Source organism: Scomber scombrus, chromosome 10 (genome assembly GCF_963691925.1).
Source record: "Scomber scombrus chromosome 10, fScoSco1.1, whole genome shotgun sequence".
Classification (NCBI taxonomy): Eukaryota; Metazoa; Chordata; class Actinopteri; order Scombriformes; family Scombridae; genus Scomber; species Scomber scombrus.
Genome location: NC_084979.1, coordinates 26867860 through 26887666, shown reverse-complemented (window position 1 = coordinate 26887666; position 19807 = coordinate 26867860). Strand labels below are relative to the sequence as shown.

General features: G+C 38.4%; 2 protein-coding genes across 3 annotated transcripts in view; one reads left to right on the top strand and one right to left on the bottom strand.

Annotated features, from left to right (window-relative positions):
- LOC133987197 (isocitrate dehydrogenase [NAD] subunit gamma, mitochondrial-like) lies at positions 1-8818 on the bottom strand. Its single transcript, XM_062426483.1, has 11 exons — positions 8750-8818; positions 5458-5505; positions 4890-4987; positions 3091-3206; positions 2586-2646; positions 2293-2425; positions 1837-1970; positions 1544-1646; positions 910-1056; positions 323-478; positions 1-102 (listed from the first exon to the last, which is right to left on the bottom strand). The coding sequence occupies exons 1-11, from the start codon at positions 8816-8818 to the stop codon at positions 1-3; spliced, it is 1167 nt and encodes a 388-aa protein (XP_062282467.1).
- A 3395-nt stretch (positions 8819-12213) lies between these two features.
- fam120c (family with sequence similarity 120 member C) overlaps positions 12214-19807 on the top strand; it is a 28113-nt gene continuing 20519 nt past the window's right edge. For both annotated transcript variants that reach the window (XM_062427967.1, XM_062427966.1), the window contains exons 1-4: positions 12214-13872; positions 17266-17512; positions 17799-17881; positions 19572-19700. In XM_062427967.1, the coding sequence (XP_062283951.1) occupies positions 13351-13872; positions 17266-17512; positions 17799-17881; positions 19572-19700 (981 nt within the window). In that variant the 5' untranslated portion in view covers positions 12214-13350. The remainder of the gene's footprint in view (positions 13873-17265; positions 17513-17798; positions 17882-19571; positions 19701-19807) is intronic.

The window sequence follows — 19807 nt, the reverse complement described above, 5'->3', positions numbered from 1 at the left end:
CTAGACGCTCAGTGTCAGAGGCCCCGTGCTCTGGATGTCGTTCATGATGGACCGGACCACTTCAGAGGTGGAGCCCTGGCCTCCGAGGTCGGATGTGTGCAGCTGGAGGACAAAAAGAGAGTACAATCAAACTTTTAATGGAACAAACACCAGAAATATGTTTGATATCTTTCTCTTCTTGCATTTTTCTGTTGCTTTCTGCTTTCATTGTTTCATTGTGTGTGTGTGTGTGTGTGTGTGTGTGTGTGTGTGTGTGTGTGTGTGTGTGTGTGTGTGTGTGTGTGTGTGTGTGTGTGTGTGTGTGTGTGATCCTGAGGCGTACCCGGGTCTCGGAGACCGTGGACAGGATGGCTCTGCGGATCATGCTGGCGTATGCGTGGAGCTTCAGGTGATCCAGCAGCAGGCAGGAGGCCAGCAGCATGGCCGTGGGGTTCGCTGTGTTGCGGTTCGCGATGCTCTTCCCGGTGTTCCTGGTGCCCTGGAACATTTCATTATTTATAGTGTTACTGAAGTGCTGATGTGCTGTTGCTCCGCTCTGACAGGGAATACTTTAGTAAATAATTTAGCACTTTTGTACACTTACTTTTTTTGAGTTTCTAGAATCAGAAAGTAATCAAATGTAAGAAGTTACATTACTTTGATTAAGTAATTGAAATAGTTACATTACTTATTACATTTTAAATAGTGTAACTAGTAATCTGTAACCTTTTACATTTCCAAAGTAACCTTCCCAACCCTCATCTTATATATTTTTTAAATTATTGATTCATTCACACACTCACATAAACACAAGTATAAACTGATATATAAAGAAAAGTTCCAGTAAAATGTTTTACAAGCTTTTTTTTCTTTAATGATGCTCTTGTTTGGTTGTAAGAAATGAATGAAGGCTGTGAGTGGCTCTCTCACCGTCTCAAACACAGCGTAGTCCTCTCCGTAGTTGGCTCCAGGCACCAGACCCGGACCGCCGACCAACCCGGCACACACGTTGCTCACCACGTTGCCGTACAGGTTGGGCATGACCATCACGTCGAACTGCTGAGGCTTGGAGACCAGCTGACACACACACACACACACACACACACACACACACACACACACACACACACACACACACACACACACACACACACACACACACACACACACACACACACACACACAGAGTTGTTTAGTCAACTATGAAGATGGTGCCAGCGTGTAAGCTTATACTAGAGATAAAATGAAATAAAGTATTTTGCAACTGTGAAGGATTTTCTTAAATTTGAGTCACAATCTTCAAGTTTAATATAGGACTGCAACTAATGGTTATCTTAATTATTGATTATTGCTGCTGATTATCTTCCTGTTCAGCATGTTTTACTTTAAAAAGGACAAAAATGATTTCTTGATTAATCAACCAATTGTTTCATTTATATGTGTTATTACACTTATGCACTTATACAAATTTTATGCTGTTATTCTGCTGCTATGCATCTGTACCGACCGGTATTGTGAACACAACATAATGAAATAAGCTGTATGTGAACATGCTGCAAGCTACCTGCATGGTGGTGTTGTCCACAATCATGCTGTCGAATTTGATATCCGGGTAACCGCTGGCAACCTCCTTACAGCACTCCAGGAAAAGGCCGTCCGCCAATTTCCTGCACCAACAAACACATTCACACACACACACACACACACACACACACACACACACACACACACACACACACACACACACACACACACACACACACACACACACACACAGACAATCACACACAATATCAGGATGTATTTGTGTGTTTTACAGAGAAGAACAAAAGAAGATAAAAAGACACATAAACTGACATGATGTTAGCTTTGTGCACAGCTGTGACTCGACTGCGTCCTGTCTCCCGAGCTGTCCTGAAGGCGTAGTCGGCTATACGCAGAGATTTGGTCCTGGTGATGATCTTCAGACATTCAACGACTCCCGGTACGTTCTGCAGAGATAAGAGATAGGAAGAGAAGGGTTAGTGACAAATTAGGGTTGGCAAGATGAGCAGTTCAAAAATAGTCTTAAAAGCAGCATCAGGTTTGTTAAAATGTACATTTTTAAGTTTTTAAGCAAGCTTAATTATTTGGTAGAGAGTTTTTATGGTTACACCAATTAGACATTTTTACCATAATCCTCTAATATATTCTGCTGCTATACTGGGTCTGCTATAAAGTTATTCATACATTTATTTTCACATTTTAACCCTTTTAAATGTAACTAAACCACATGGACACAAAAAACCGTCATTGACCCGTAATCATTCTCACCTCGTGCTCCAGGCTGCTGTACTCTCCCTCCGTGTTCTCCCTGATGATCATGATGTCGATGTTTCGGTGGCGTGTCCTCACCCCCGGCAGAGACTGGCAGTGCATCACGTTGGCATAAAGATCCAGAGTGGTGCTGCAGAAAGACAGGAAGAGGTGGAGAGTGTAAGGGTGAGATGGACAGATGGAGACACAGAAAGATGGATTATAAATAGATAACCTCTCTACAGTACATCAATAATACAGCAGTGACTTTTTAATATGAAATAGTGATGATGAACAGAGGTCTGACTCACCGGAGCAGGTTGTTTCTGGATTTGTAGGAAGGCGGCAGGTTGTGGTTGGTCTCAATGTTTCCTGGATGAATAAAAACTTAGTTACCCACCTCAGGATGACCAGAGAGAGCTACACTCTTTATTTGATTTGATAAACAACAAACTCTCAGAAAACAACCCAAGAAATACAACATGTCCGCAAAGGAGCAGCAGGAAGTAAGTACTTATAATTTCCTGTCCCCTCTCTCATGTTTAATTCATAAACCTACATAATGTACTTATATCTGAATACATTTATCTGATCTCTTTTTCAATTGATTCGTATTTCTGTTTTTTTCCTTTTTGATTTAATGCTGAAATCCTTTTTTATTTTTTGACTGAATGTAAATCTGCAAATACTCAGACTTTAAAGTCATTTTCTTATAAGCTGTAAAAAACGCACATGATATATTTATTTAAGAAGATATATTGTTCTGGGATGTGGTGATGATTTTCTGACATACATTCACATTTACACAACACTCACCTTTCAGTGCGACTCCATTGCGTCTGATCGCCATTATGGCGTCATTGATGTCATTTTCTGCGGCCATAGTTGAGTCAACGTTGACAACCTCAAAGTCCACCGGCACGCAGCAGAACCTGATGATCAATACAGTAATATGATAAGAAGATAAGATACGATAAGATACGATAAGATACGATACGATATGATATGATATGATATGATATGATATGATATGATATACGATGCGATACAATAAAATATAATACTATACGATATGATGTGTTACAATACGATACACTTTGCACTTTGTCTCAAGGTAATTTTTTCTTGGGTAAATCAAGCAACACAAGACATACAATATGTTGCTGAAATGTCACGTAACCAACAAGACAATGCAGCGGTGCACAGTGCAAAGGGAGAGAGCTGCACCCTGCTGCAGTCACACAGTGCATTAATGATCAATACACGGCTCAATAAATCAATAAAAACAAGGTTCAATAAATCAATAAATACATAGCTCTCAAATGAATGTAGCGCTGCATTCGTGCAAAAGAAGAGTGCTGCACACAGCTGCAATCGATCAATAAGCAATTTCATCACCAAAGACATGATCGATATGAATCAGACCGACCAGACATGAGAGCTGAGTTACTGAGTTGATTACTGACTTTATTTTAACACAGCTTTTTTTTTAATTAAGAATTTAATTGTTTTTATCGTCTCTTTACTCTATTTTATTGTATATGTCTTGATGTTTTAAAATGTTTATCTTTTTATTTTTTCTACTTTATTTTACACTATTTTATTATTATCATTCTATAAGTTTTATGTTCTTATCGATTTAATTCGTCTGTTTCTTTTGTCTTTCTAATCTCTTTTTTAAACCTAGTTTTAGTTAGTTCTCATTCTCTCTTGAGTGCATTGGCCTTCATTTTTGTCTTTTTTAATTTGTACTTTGTTTTTATTCCTTTTCTTTATGTCGTCACTCGTTCTGTCTTATTATCAGCTTGTGAAATTTGTCTTGGACTCATCAACTGCGCCATAAATGCCTTGACAGCCACAATGACAACAAACAGTACATCACCAGCCATACCATCCCAACAACAATACATAACAGTATTGCCCATATCCCATAACATTGCACACAACGCATACATACACCAATGGGAAAAACACATGCTAAAAGATCACCATAATAAAAGCACTATAAAATGATTGCGCAATCTTCGGCCTCAAGCAGCATTGTCTAGGAATTTGATGGAGGTTGGAACAAATGAATTCTTAAAACGGTTGAGTTTGCAGTTATGGACTCTATATCCTCTGCCCGAGGGTAGGAGCTCATATTCTAAATGAAGAATATGGGATGGCTCAGTCCCTATCCTCTGGGCTTGCCTAAGAACAGTTTGTTCATAAATAGACTGCAAGGTCTGATAGTCACTTCTTCCCATCACCTTCATTGTATGTGCAGGGGCGCTAGCGATAAGGGGGGCCGAAAAGTTTCGGACGATTTCATTATTATTTTATTAACATTTTATCATTAATAGACATTACTAGAATATTTCATTTACAATTAAACTAATGCTTTATTTGTATGCAGAATGTTGCATGCATGTCTAGCTCAATGTCAGTAAATATTGGACAGTTAGTATTGGACTATAAGACAGTTGCAAGCCTTCACAGATAGAGGTGTGGTTACAGAAGTTGTGCATGGTTGGCATGACCTGTGTGTGGTTGTGGGGCCCAATGTGATATCTTTTCCTGGGGCCCAAAATCCCTGGTGGCGCCCCTTTGTATGTATGTGATGTGTGAAATCTCACCGGAATAGTTCGCGCACATGCTGTGCCAGCTCGGGTCCGATGCCATCTCCAGGAATCAGAGTCACCGTGTGTCTGCCTCCATATCGAGCAGGTGGAGGCTGTAACACACACCCAAAAAATTAAAATCCTCCTGATACAAACTAACAGATACAATCCTAACTACTGAGAAGACTCTTCGCTGCTAGACTAACTAGCTATTTTCACTAAATACATGACTTGTGATCCACCACCACCTCCTGTGTGTGTTTTTAAGCAGCCATACTCACTATCGTCTGGTGTGGGTGGACGGAGGAAGGAGGCGTTCATGACGGAAGGAGGAGAAAAAACAGGGAGGTTAGTTGGAGGAAAAAAGGGAGGAAAGACACGTGGTGACCAGCAGCTTCCTCGGTAGCATCGATGAGACAAAACAACAACGATAACCCCTGTGCACGTGCAGGAAAGACGTGTTTTTTGGTGTGTAACAGCAGGGTTTATCAGGTTAGGAAGGTCAAAAGGTAAAACAAGTATGGCTCTGTTGATTGAGCTCCTTTTTTTATAAATTTTTTTTTTTGTATCCTGAGAAACTTACAATGTAGCTGGACTTGTGTCTTTGATTATACGTAGCTGGACCGTATACCTGCAGAGAAAAAAGAGAAAAGGTGGTTATTAGCAGAGCCATGTGAATTAAAATCAGGTGATAAATCAGCAAAGTCTCCATAGAGTGAAGGAATACATTTGGCCACCATTTGAAGTATTAGTCCTGGCATAATTTATGAGTCTGCACAGGGAGTAAAATATGACGCTTCAGCCGTCCAAATGAGTCAAATAAAGTAGATAACTTTCAACGTTAGTCTTTTTAGTGCCAAAATCCCTCTTTTTGTCCCTATAATTCCACCACAGCTCAACAGGGAAACACTAAGAGGGAATATGATGCTATAAAGACTGTAAATGTGTCAGATATCCACTTGATATGACTAACTCAGACTGCTGAAGCCTCATATAAACTTCACATCTACTTTTAAATGACTGTGTGGACACACTGGTTTTTGTCCTCCATCACTTAACATTGAGAGCACATTTGAAGGAGATCTTAACTTATCATATCATTCCTAACTTATCGTATCTTAACTTATTTTATCATATCTTAATGCATTCTTATCTTAACTTGTCTTATCTTATCTTACTATAAGACATATATATTTTTAACTCACTTACTTAATTGCACTTTTTTTAGCATAGCAATTGTCTTTTTAACTGCTTTTTAGATATGTTTTTAGTATATTTTTGCACCCTGCTACAGAAAATCTCTATTTCATTCCACTGTATGTGTATTTTTATATAGGATAATCACAAATAAATAAACTTGAACTCAAACTGTGTCCCTGTTTAGCTTCGTCAGTCGTGCCAATCAGCTCCCTGTCTGTTCTTCCGTCTCCCCTCCTGCACCTCATCTTCTCGTTAGCTCAGTTTAAAATATTTAAATCCAGTTTTCAGTTCAGTCTTTGTCGAGTGATGAGTGACGAGTGACGAGTCATCTCCCTCCCAGTTTAGCCTGTTCTCGTGCCACAGTTTCTCTTTATTTTCTATAAATAGTTCAGCTTTTGATCCTCTCTGCCTGCCGTGTCCTGCATTAGTGCCCATCTGCTCCGCTCTCACAATTTACAATCATACAATAAAACTGAATGAAAACTAGAAAATATTCAACATTGCTGCTGAAACCATTGACTTTTTATTTATTTATTTTGACTTTTTAAAAATGACTTAAACAACTATGCTGATTAACTGTCCGTCAATCAGATAATTATTATTATTCATTTGAGCCTGTTTCTATTTATCTGAGTCACTACTTTTTGGTGAATTGTGGAATATTTAAGGGGGAATATACAGCAGATATATTTACATACTTATTATTAACTTATTATTCCTTCAGTTGGATCCAACACTTTAACTTTTAAAATGAAACATATTTCCATATTCATAAGTTATGCATTTTTAATTAGGGAGAGGAGAAGATACCATTTTAAGTAGTTTTTAACATGGTAATAATTCCAATCAGAGAATCTTTAAAACAAGTCTGGAGGTGATTTTAAGGCAGTCTCCTCTGTGAAAAAGCTAAATAAAACTTTTCACGTACAGTAAATGCATTGTTTAAATGAGTTTGAGAAGGGTCTCTATAAGAAGTTTCTAAATGTCACATTTTTCTCTTCAATCATTTTCTGTAGAGAGAAGAAATTAACTTGGCTAGCATTTGAAGTATGGCGTAATTTATGAGCCTGCATAGGGAGTAAAATATGAAGCTTCAGTCTTCCAAATGAGTCAAATCAAGTCGATGTGTTTCAATGTTACAGTTATTTTAGTGCCAAAGTCCCTTTTTTGTTATTATACTTCCACTGCAGCTCATCAGGGAAACACAAAGAGGGAATTTGAAGCTAAAAAGACTGTAAATGTGTCAGATATCCACTTGATATGACTAACTCAGACTGCTGAAGCCTCATATAAGCTTCATATCAACTTTTAAATGTCCACAGAATGACTGTGTGGAATATAAATATATAAGTGCCATGTTCCTTTTGGTTACTATATCTAAAAAATGTCTTCTGATTTAACAAGGAAACATCTCAGGGATTTCATAATGATATTAAGTGTTGATATAATGTATTGGATTCATATGTAAATAAGGTACACAGGTCAGAATTGCAAAAAGTGTCCCAGATTATCCTAATCCACCTATTCTTTCGTTTTTAAATAAATATCAAACACTCAACAAAAAAAGTGTATCTGCTGCACAGAAACATTTTTAAACAGGTGAAATATTTCTAATTGTGTATATTCTCTGTCACATTAGGATAAGTAATCTAATGTCTGGCTAAAGGAAAAGTTTTGAAGGTGTTTCTTTCCTCTCTAAACTGTAAAAATGAGACCCTAAACAGTAGCGTGGATCAGGGTAATGTGGGACACTTTTTGCAATTCTGACTTGTTTACCTTATCTACATATGAATTTAATACATTATACTTAATATCATTATAAAAACCCTGAGATGTTTCCTTGTTAAATCAGAAGACAATGAGAAAAATGGCACATATACTGATGTTCCTTGTGTCCTTGTAGAATTTGTAATCTGGGTTTTAAACAGTGTTTAGGCTTAGAAATATTTTGATGTAAACAAAGCAGCCTTATCTGCCAAAACTTTCTCAAATGTGCCCATATTTGGTCATTTAATTTTGTTAGCCTACATGTTTTTTTTGCTTTCTGCATCAGATCAGAAAAACGAGTAACTTAAAAAATGTAATTTATATAAAACACAGTTAGCTTTAAAATAATGTAATAGAAAATGAAACAAAGGCACTGGAGTCTAGCTGTCCCACATTACCCTAATCCATCCTATGAAAGGGTTAAAAAACAAAGGTTAAATAAAGCTTTTCACTTACAAATACCACATTATCTTTTATCGTTTCATGTTGGGATTAAGTGCCTCTCTAAACGTCGCATTTCCCTCCTCGGTGCAGAGAGAAAGAAAATGGTTTACTCGGCCACCATTATAAGTATTACTCTCTGAATAATTTATGAGTCTGCAGGGAAGCAGTTAAAGTTACATCCTGGTCCCGGTTGGAAGAATTGAGGAATGCTGCACATGTAGATAAGAAAAGCATCATTTTCTCTGCAGGATATCCCGGTTAAAGTTGATTAAATGTGACTATGAGAGAGGTGCTGAAGGGACAGCGACGGTAAACCACAGCTAGCTCCGGTAATCAGCTTATAATGTTACTCTCAGCTGCTCCGGTAAACTAACCGATAAATCACTTTATATCTTTCAAAATAAAAACCTTAAAGTGTGTGTTATTGTTGAAGGTGTGCAGGTAAACTCAGAGGATGCTCCTACCGTGGTGAACCGGCTGCTGAACGCGGTCCTCAGAGCTCCGGAGAGAGAGCGCACAGACCGGGCCGTCATGGTGTCTGTACCCGCCGGAGGATGCGGGGGCGTGCAGCGCGTTCACCGCTAAACTCACTCTCTCTCTCACACACACACAAAGCTTTCAGACTTTGGTCACTTTTGGGGACATTACACACACACACACACACACACACACACACACACACACACACACACACACACACACACACACACACACAGGTCACTTTTAGTTTAGTAGCTTTATTGTCATTATATTGAGGGTTAGACAACAATATAAAGAAATTAAGATAGCATTCCTTGAGCCATAAGAACATTTAAGAAAATTAAACACAATTTAAGACGTAAATAAGGGACATTACATAGATTTACATTCATTTCTTACTTTAACCTTAACCATGACTGCTGACCTAAACATCAGCTTTTTCCCAATTGGGATTGTTGCTTTTGTCCACCAATTAACTGATCCTAAGTCTGAAATGTGTCCCCAAAAACAGCATATGAAAGACCACATACACACACATACATTCTTAGGTCACCTTTGGGAACATTACATAAACTTACATTAATTTCCTGGACACTTTAACCGTAACCATGACCACTGACCCCAAAATCAGTTTTTTCCCAATTAGAGCAACCGCTTTTAAACCCAATTGACTTATCCTAAGTCTGAAATTTGTCCCCAAAAGCAGCCTATGACAGACCACACACACACACACACACACACACACACACACACACACACACACACACACACACATAGAGATCCTCTGTGGTGGAAGAAGTATTCATCCTTTACTTCAGTAAAAGTACCAATTCAGCAGCGTAAAAATACTCTATTGCAAGCAAAAGTCCTGCATGAAAAATCCAAAATCCTACTTAAGTAAAAGTACAGAAGTATAAACAGCAACATGTTTTTTTAAGTATTAAAGTAATTGTACTTATTATGCAAACTGGCTTCTTTTAGAGTTTTATATCATTATGCTGTATTATATTCGCTTTTTTCCCACTAACAAATAGCCTACAGTACATGTTTGGAGCCAATTATAGATACTTTGGTTAGATTAATGGTAGTATCACTGCATCAAATTATTTAAGTATTTTTTATTATAATAAAAAAAATGCACTTTATTTGTAGTATACACCACCTTTCACACACTAACGCAGCTAATGTGGGAGCCGAACTGGAGAGCATCACTTCAGTAACGGACAAAGGGACCCTGAACAAACTGCTCACCATCATGGACAATGAAGGTCATCCACTTCACAACACCATCATCCAGCAGAAGAGCATGATCAGCTGGAGACTAACGCTCACTGTCATGCAAAACTGACAGACTGAGTAATTCATTTGTCCCCAGGGCCGTACAACTTTACAATCTGGCAATAAAAGGACCCTCACAGCCACAGCCTGGACTAAATTCACTAAAAATTGTATATTGCACTATATTTTTATTTTTATTTTATTTTTGCACTTTATCACACAGCCTCAGCCTCAGATCTTGCTGTTTTTCTTATTTAGTATTTAGTATATTGTATTTTGTATTTAATTTTTTAGTATACTGTTCTTTGATGTCTTTGTGTATCAAGCTGCTGGACCCTAAATTTCCCCAAGGGGATCAATAAAGTTTACATCTATCTATCTATCTATCTATCTATCTATCTATCTATCTATCTATCTATCTATCTATCTATCTATCTATCTATCTATCTATCTATCAAAGTGTATAACAAATGCAAATAGCAGACAATTTAAACAACATTATTAGAATATAATAGTTTATGTAAAATCTGAAATGTAACTGTAAGTGGCAAATAAATGCAGTGGAGTAAAAAGTACATTTCCCTCTGACATGTAGTGGAGTAGAAGTACTAAGTAGCATACAATGGAAGAACTCAGGTAAAGGAGAATTACCTCAAAATTGAATTTAAGTACAGTACCTGAGTAAAAGCACTTTGTTGTTCGGGCTCCCTCTGACTGATATATTATATACGACATCATTAGTTAGTTAGTGTTGTAGCTGCTGGAGATGGAGCTAGTTTACACTACTTTATATACATTTATAGTTAATTTAGTCCAGTGGTTCCCAACCTAGGGGTCGGGCCATCCAAAGGGTCAGCAGATCAATCTGAGGGGTGGTGAGATGATTAATGGGAGAGGAAATAAGAAAAATACACAAATCTGTTTTCAGCGTTTCTCTAATATTTGATTTTTGGTGAAATATTGACTCATTTGAACATTTATTGAAATTAAACCATGTGAGAAGTTTAGATGGAAAAATCACTATTTGGTGGAGCTGTTAACAACTCATAGACATCTGAAATGTGACCCAGACAAAGATGAAACCAGTGGGACTAATAAAGGATTATGTTATGTTATGTTGTTATCTTTTATCTTATCTTGTCTTGTCTTATCTTATCTTAGTTTTTAGTTTTTACAGTGGCCTCATGTTTTTTAACGTACTTATTAATCATGTGGCGTTCTTCTGAGCACGTTATATATTGAATGTATTTATTGTAATGTATTGTCCTACCATTAATTTTGAGGTTGCGTCTCCCTTTGTGGTTGACCACTGTATTATTACTGTACTTGGGTGTGTGTTGTTTGTTTTCATGTGTCTATTTCTGTTCTGCTGCAAAACAAATTGCCCCTTGGGAACATAAATAAAATTAAAGCTGAAGTTGTGTTACAATGTTGTTGATCAACAAATAAAAGTAATAAATAAATAAATAAACAAAAGCTGCAGTCCATCAGGCTATGGCTTCACGTCACCATGGCAACTGAAGAGAGCCTTGAGGGCCCGGTGGCCTACTTTAGTTTCTTCCTCACCACCACCACCCCCAAAAAAAGACACACATTTTTTTTCCTCTGGTAAAGACAGAGCTGAACACATCCACAGGGAGGCGACATACTCACTAATAACTCAACATTTGGACAGGACAGAACCAGTCTACCTGTTACACCACACACTGAAAATACCTGTTACACCATTCATGTAGAGAAATAACAACGAATTCATAGCTTACTTTATTTTCTTTATTCAGAAGCTTTCATCACTCAGATTCCCTAAATCACTGCCAAAGTATTATACACATCTTCAATATGGCTGATCTTAAGCCTTAACCGCAGCTATATTGTTAATATTTACGTGTTTATATGCATATAACGGTCAGATAGCGACGGTTGAAACAGTTGAATCACTTGGAGAAATTCTACTCTAACTCTCCTGCTTTTTTATCCTCATCCAAACCGTTAAAATCCATGTATACATTGGGATTTGTAGTTTTTTCCCTCCGTCTCACCACACCCAGCCGGCCGTGACGCGAGACCTTTATCACACTACATTACCCAGCTTCCACCGCGCCTCCCTCCCCTCTCCACCTTCTTCAATCCCTCCCACTCAACTGTGGGCCGCGAGGAAGTCGCAAGATGGCTGATGTCGCTTGGAAGTAATGTTCCCCCCTCTCTCTGCAACATGAAGCCGTGAGTGTGGAAAGAAGAGAAAGCGAGGGAGGCACCCATCATCGGGCTTTTTTTAATTTTTTTAATTTTTCTTTTTAAGTTACTTTTCTTTTTATTTTCGTCAAACATCCATCTCATTCCGCGTCGTGTCCACCTTCGGGGAGTTGACGCGTCAAATCACGCCGGGGACCCAGCAGCTAACAGAAGCTAACAGTTAGCTAACAGCAGCTAGCCGCTAACAGCATCTAGCCGCTAACAGTTAGCAAATATTAGTCCAGCTAGTCAGTCAGTCACCGCTTCTTATTTTTTGAGTTTATTTTTTAAACTGATATTCTGACAACCTATCGCTACACACCTGCTGACATTTGCCTGAAGTAGTGCAGAATTAATGTAATATATTTTAGCTGTCACATTAAAATAAATAAGGTTTTTTTGTCGGGTGTAACATCATGTCCAGCCTGTGGGTTGCTAACTAATGCGCAGTATTGCATCTGTTTCATGTGCACAAACCCAAGCAGCAGGAGCACTACTTTTTTTTAGTGTAGTAGGTTACTTCATAATATTCACCCACCTTTGTTTTTGCATTTCCGGTTTTTTTTAGCTGCCAACTTATTTTTCTGGAAGCCGGTTATTATGTTAAAAAGCCAAAATGATGGAAGCAGGAAATATGGTGAACTTTTTCTGGTTATAGCTGCTGTAGCTGCACTGGCCTTGCTGCTGGCATCTCACCAGAAATCCACCACAGGGATGGACACTAAACTAAACTAAACTGAGCACCCACGACCAAAACTGAGGAATTCAATAATAATAATATCTCGGGGTGGAAAAAAGAAAAGAAGAAAAGTAACATTAGCTGACACACTTTGCACAGCAGCAGTAGTAGTACTGTGCATGGTGACTCATTTCACTAGTCTGGGTAAGCAGAGACGGGGTTTAGTTTTTTTGCAGCAGGGTTTAACTAAACTCTACACTTAGTCACTACACCAGAGACTAGATAGCTTGCCTTCAGCTAGCTACAGTCTCGCCCCAACACCACATCACAAACACGGCGTACAGGACGTATTCAGAGCCCGCTCCCGGCCAGACGCACAGGCTCAACAACACCGTCATGGGAGTGCAAGGGTTTCAAGAGTATCTAGAGAAGCGGTGTCCAGGGGCTGCGGTCCCGGTGGATCTCCTAAAGCTTGCACGTACCGCGGCCCGCCAGCCCCCTCACCACCACCATCATCATCCACACCACCACCCACATCACCCAGGGCCCATGCCTCCCCCGCCCCCGCCTGCCAGGATCCTCATCGACGCTGACTCCGGCCTGCAGCGGCTGTACGGCGGCTACCAGACGGACTGGGTGTGCGGGGGGGAGTGGAACGCCATGCTGGGCTACCTGGCCGCCCTGTCCCAGGCCTGCTTGTACCAGGGCGGCCTGGAGCTTGTCGTGGTGTTCAATGGCACACTGGGGAAGGAGCGCTGGCCCGAGTGGGCGAGGCGAGCTCAGGGCCAGCGACAGACGGCGCAGCTGATAGTCAACCACGTCGGCAGCAAGGCCACCCCGCCTCCCCGGGCATGGTTCCTGCCCCCGGCCTGCCTCAGCCACTGCGTCCGCCTCGCCATGTTTCGCTTCCGAGTGCGGGTGAGCAATATGTGAATCAAGTGCTGTGAAAAAGTTTGTTTTATTATTGTGGTCATTTGCCATGCCATGTTCATGTTATAGCCTTATTGCCCCCTTTTTGTCGCTGCACGCCCATTTAGCAGCTAACATCATTCAGAGCTGTTTAACTCCTTCCTGTTTGTGTGCAAAGTGCTACTACCACCAGCCACGAGCAGCAGCCACAACCACTGAAATTAGCCAAACATATGGGAGTGAGTTGTAAAAATTGATGTTGAGAAAATGCACACCTGATCTATCAAACAGGTTGTTTTTTTTGCTTTGGCTGTTTTTCCCCAGCAGAGCATATATTTTCTGCTCTTAGCTGATGTTGCTGCTGCTCCTCTCCTCTGCTCTCATGGCTTGTATCTGGGATGGTCTACTGGGAGCAGAAATGCATCCTGTGCAACAGTTTTTTATAGATATTTTAGATATGAGAAGCACCATCTACATCCTGATTGAAATAGCGGATACTAACATGTATGGTAGAACATGACCTAGTCTAGCCTATGTATTACATAACATGAACTCAATGAACCTTTCATACATTGTTGAACAACTGCTGAGTGGATAGACTATTTATAGATCCCCAGTGCCTGACAGTAATGCTTTTTTAGCGACTTATTTCGTACATTTCAGTTGTTTTAGTGATTGAGAAAGATAATTAAAGTTATTTTTTATGCATATTGACAAAAATATTCGTTTTAACATAAATTTAAGGTTAAAGTATACATCTTATATGGGGCATAGCACATGTCATTTATAACTCATAAGATTATATTTAAGGCTCTTTATAAATGCAGCTAAACCACTGATCAACTTTAAGCTTTTCTTTCTCTTTTTTGCCTTACATACTGTTCATACTCTGACCGGCTTAACTGAGCTGATCAAAATCATTTTTTACTTGCAAACATATGTGTAGTAAAACAAATCTGGAAAAAAAGATTTTGTTGTTAAACCTTTATTATAAGTCAGTTAAGTTATAATTTTGCAGAAATGCAAATAAACAGGTCAAATCTTTGTTACAACACAGGAAAAAAGATTATCGGACTTACTAATGTTCAAATGAGGAATATATTTACCATTAACACCCAATGTGACACATATGTAACTTTTCAGATCTTTGACACTAGAGAGTGGTATCTTGAAGGATAAAAAAAAAGTCAGAAATGTGTTCGTTGTGGTCTATTTAGTCTGTTTTATGTCCCCCATAATTTTCCTTGAAGGAGAAATGGGCCTGGGTTCTTATGGGTTAGGTATTCTTTTATAATTATAATAAGTGCCTATACCAAATTATACTGAAAATAGATTCACAATCACACTATATTATGATCTTATGTTGTCTAAAATGAGAATATATCAGCCATAATTATTTGTTAATTTAATGTAAGTGAAGGGAGCAACAACATTTGAATTGTAAGGCTTCACGATATATCCTTTTAAAAATGTGCAAGAATGTATACAAGCTGCACAAAAAACATTATTTTAAAAATATTTTTTATTTTAAGCCACTATAGGAAAAGTCAGAAAATTTCAGGCTTAAATAATTTGATTTATGTGGGTTTTTAAACTGCTTTCAAATGTCAAAATGGGTCAAATTCGACCCAAACAGTATGTAAGGGTTAAAGCAGACATCTTATATGGTGCACAACATAGTTAAACATTGATTTTGAATCATAATATTATATTTAAGGCTTGTCATGAATGCAGCTGATCAACTTTAAGCTTTTTTTCTCTCTTTTTTAACCTTTTTAAATCCAGCTTCCCACCTGCTGACATGCATGCATTTTTTTTTTAAAACACAATGCCATGGTGCATCCTGCGAGGTTTCTTGTTTGAATAGGAAAAAAAATCCCACCCACATTATAGTACAACAACACACTCTGATGCTCTGTGTGTGTGTGTGTGTGTGTAGCATCATTACTCACAGATCCCATGTGTGCTTGTTTTTCCAAGTTGTATATTCAGGGAGAAACTGAGTCTTTATTTCAACAGCTTCATTGAATTACACCTCCTAAATCAATTCCTATTATTTTAATGTCTTACTCAGCTTTATATATACTTACAGGCATTCTTATATATATACATTTTTGCAAATATATTCTTCTAGTTGTTGAAAAATGTAACACATTTGAAGCCTCATAATCAGCATTGTCGTCCCTGTCCCATATTGCAGCTTCATTCGAGAGAAGAGATTTGATTACTTTGACTCATTAAATAGAGTTGTTTAATGAAGTAACAGAATATAATTATTTAGTTTTCACATTGATTAACACAGGTTTTTTTTTTTTATTATTAATAAAATTAATGTTACAATCTCGGTGTAATCATGACTCTTTCCTGCTCTCACTCTTACTGAGGTGTAAACGTGTCAGTCACCGTCATTCACAGGCTCTGCAGGGCACAGCTGACATTAGCTGTGATTTTTGAAGTAGTTATGTTGCCTCACCTGTAATTGCGGGGAGCTTAAAGCGTTAGCATGCACATTTTAAGTGTCAGTACAGCTGGTTTCTCTATTCATTTTATATTTGTTTCATCTACGAATGTTTGACTATTGTTTTTGTGTGTGAGAGTAAAATTTTTTTGCTTAACCCTCACATACAGCTCATATTCTGAGCCGTCACAGCATTTCCTCACATAATTAGTCTCTATAGCAAAGTTCTAAACCACAAATTATTCATAAAGACTTCATCAGTCACAGATAAACATGATGTATTCTTAATGAGGCTTTCAGAGAGCACAGAGAGTTTGTTCTTTAGTTTTTATCATTAAAATAAACAATATAAAAGACAATATACTATGTTACAATGTTTTATTATAACTTAAAAATTATATAAAATGTGAAGAATGAACATTCTTGAAATTTTGGATGAATATTGGGTCAAATATATTTCCCCTTTTAGTATATTCTGGGTCACATAAGGGGAAGGCATCAAATTTCAGGCTAAAAAGTAAAGTATTTTTACTGCTCTCGGATGTGAAATTGTGGTCAAATTTGACCCTGAACAGTATGTAAGGGTTAAATGGTGTTTATTGGAATATGTGAAGCAGCTTATAACCTTTGCTTGGCAATGTGCTGTAGATATAAAGTTGATTATAATCTGTCTATATCATTAATTGAGTATGTTGTAGTGACTTCTAGCTTGGTGGCTGGTGAGTTTTACAGATGTTAGTTCATTTTGGGCAAATTCTGATGCTTGTTAAGGATGTTGTCTTCGTGAAATTATATAGAAACAGCTACTGTGCTCCTTTTATTTAAATATGACCACAAAAATATAAAATAAATCAGGGTCCTGGTAGGATGTAGACAGGATGTTTTCAACGCCCACAGTTTTTTATTAATATTTCATGCTGAATTTGTCTGTTCTGCATCCACAGGTTGTACAGACTTTGGAGGACCACCACCAGGAAGTGCTGTCTCTCTACAGGGACTATGGATTTGCTGGCCTGATCGCTCAGGATTCTGAGTTTGCCCTCTGCAATGTACCTGCCTACTTCTCCTCGCACGCGCTCAAACTGAGCTGGAACGGCAAGAACCTGACCACACACCAGTATCTGCTGTCTGAGGCTGCCAGGCAGCTCGGGCTCAAGACACAGCACCTGCCCTGCTTCGCTGCTCTGCTGGGTAGGGAGCGGCACACACACACACACACACACACACACACACACACACACACACACACACACACACACACACACACACACACACACACACACACACACACACACACACACACACACACACACTCTCGCATACCACAGCTTATACACACACACACACCCACATACACACATAAAATCAGACCTATATTCCACCCTGCCCCCTTTGTCGCTGAATCTGAAGCACACGGTTTTGGCACATTTCTTTTGAGAGTACAGCAAACATTTGAAGGAGTTTGTCTCTCTTGTAGGAAACCATATTCTGCCTGATGAGGACCTGGCTGCCTTCCACTGGAGTCTGCTGGGACCAGAACACCCACTAGCTTCTCTCAAGGTACCATATGCCTCTTAGTCCAAAGTCCTCTGCAAGCCATAATTCACTGTAATATAATATTAGCTCCTATAATAGCGTAACACTGTAATTTCTCGGATTAAGAAGTGAAACAGAACCAAGTCTTTACTTAGGACAGATCCTTATTTCTAATTCCCCCTGTTTTTATTGGAGGGTTTTTTCACATTAAGATCCTTCTAATGGATCAGGAGCTGCCTTTCTTCTATAAATGTTTCAATTGTGGAACATCTGCGGGAAGTGTTAACTAGACTGCACCCTTTTTAAAATGAGTGAGTCAGAATATAAATAGTAGGGAAGAATGAATCATGAACAGACCAGGAAGATACTTTAGTAATTGGTAATAGATAATCCCCCCACATAGTTGGGAAATGACAATCATAAATTATAATTAAATTCTTAACACTTTTCCAACCCCCACATTCACTAAATGAACAAGTCTTTTCTTTTGTGTTGGACTTGAAAAAATTGTCGTGATCCATGTCCTTTTTTATGTTAAGTGTTCATTGTATGAGTGCGATAATAAGTTCGGAGGTGCTGTGATATAAGAAAAGAGCTGATTCAGCAGAGGAAATGCCACTCCGCTGCTTGGCATTCCTCGCCTCCTCTTTGTCTATTATTTTCACAGATCGGGACGCCTTGTTGTGTTTTACTGCTGACGAGTGACACTGGAAGTCCTCATGTAGCTGTTCTCAAATTGTCAGTGCTGCTGCTCATCAATACAAGAACGAGAGCTGAAACAAATTATTAATCAGTTGACAGAAAATGAATTGGCATGTTAATTATTTTTGATTTTATACATTTTTCCAGCCCTAACAAGTGCATGAATGTTGACTCTTAATAATAATAATAACTTTATTTGTATAGCATCTTTTATACAATAAATGCAGCTCAAAGTGCTTTACAACAAAAATAAATTACATACAACAAGTGCTTGACAAAAAAGGAACATAGAGCAATGTTAAATAACAAAGAAGAGGAAAGAAATGAAAACATGAATGGAATAAAAGGAATGGAATATAAGAAAATAAATAATCCATAGTGAAAGTAGCTTAAAAAAATAGAATAAAAACAATTTATAAAATCAAGTTACAACTATCAAAAGAAATGCAGTAGTGACTGATAGAAAAAGTTAAAAGAAGTTTTTAGCTTTCTCTGAAAATATGAAATGAACCGGCTTCCCTGATATCTATCGGTAGTTTGTTCCATAGTTTTGGGCCGTAATTGATAAAGTTTGCATTCCCAATTTTCTTTCTGCTGTTTCTGGAAACCTCCAATAAACCAGGGAGGAAGTTTTCTTCCATCCCTGTAAAATACACACATTGGCAGTTAAGGCATGCAGACATTAGAGGAGGGTTTGTATTTACTCTCATGTTTAATAATATCTTAAGAGGAGAGTTAAAGGTTTACTCATTTTTAACAAGGGTAGAATCATGTAGCAGCTTGTATTTAGAAGAATATTTAGATGAGTAAAAATTAATCTCTGGATCAGATTCACTGTTAAAGTCCAGTGTACATGTTGGCATTTCAAATCTATCATGTTTAAAGGTCTGATTTAATGGTGACATAGGATAAATAACATGTATATATTCAGGTGACACGTTCAATTCACTGTGTTACTCTCTATATAACCAAAGATATATGTTTAAATCCTTTTGTGCTGTTTCTGTTTCAGGTGCGAGCCCATCAGTTGGTGCTGCCGCCCTGTGAGGTGGTGATCAAGGCCGTCTCCGAGTACGTCTCCTCCATCAAAGACCTGGGAAACCTCGACGCCATCGCCAGAGATGTCTTCAAACAGTCACAGGTGGGTCATGAAGATGAACCCCCCCTAAAAAATGTAAAAGAAACATGATTGTGACTCTCGTTTGACTGCTGACGGATAAATAGGTCATCACTGTTGACACAAGGCCT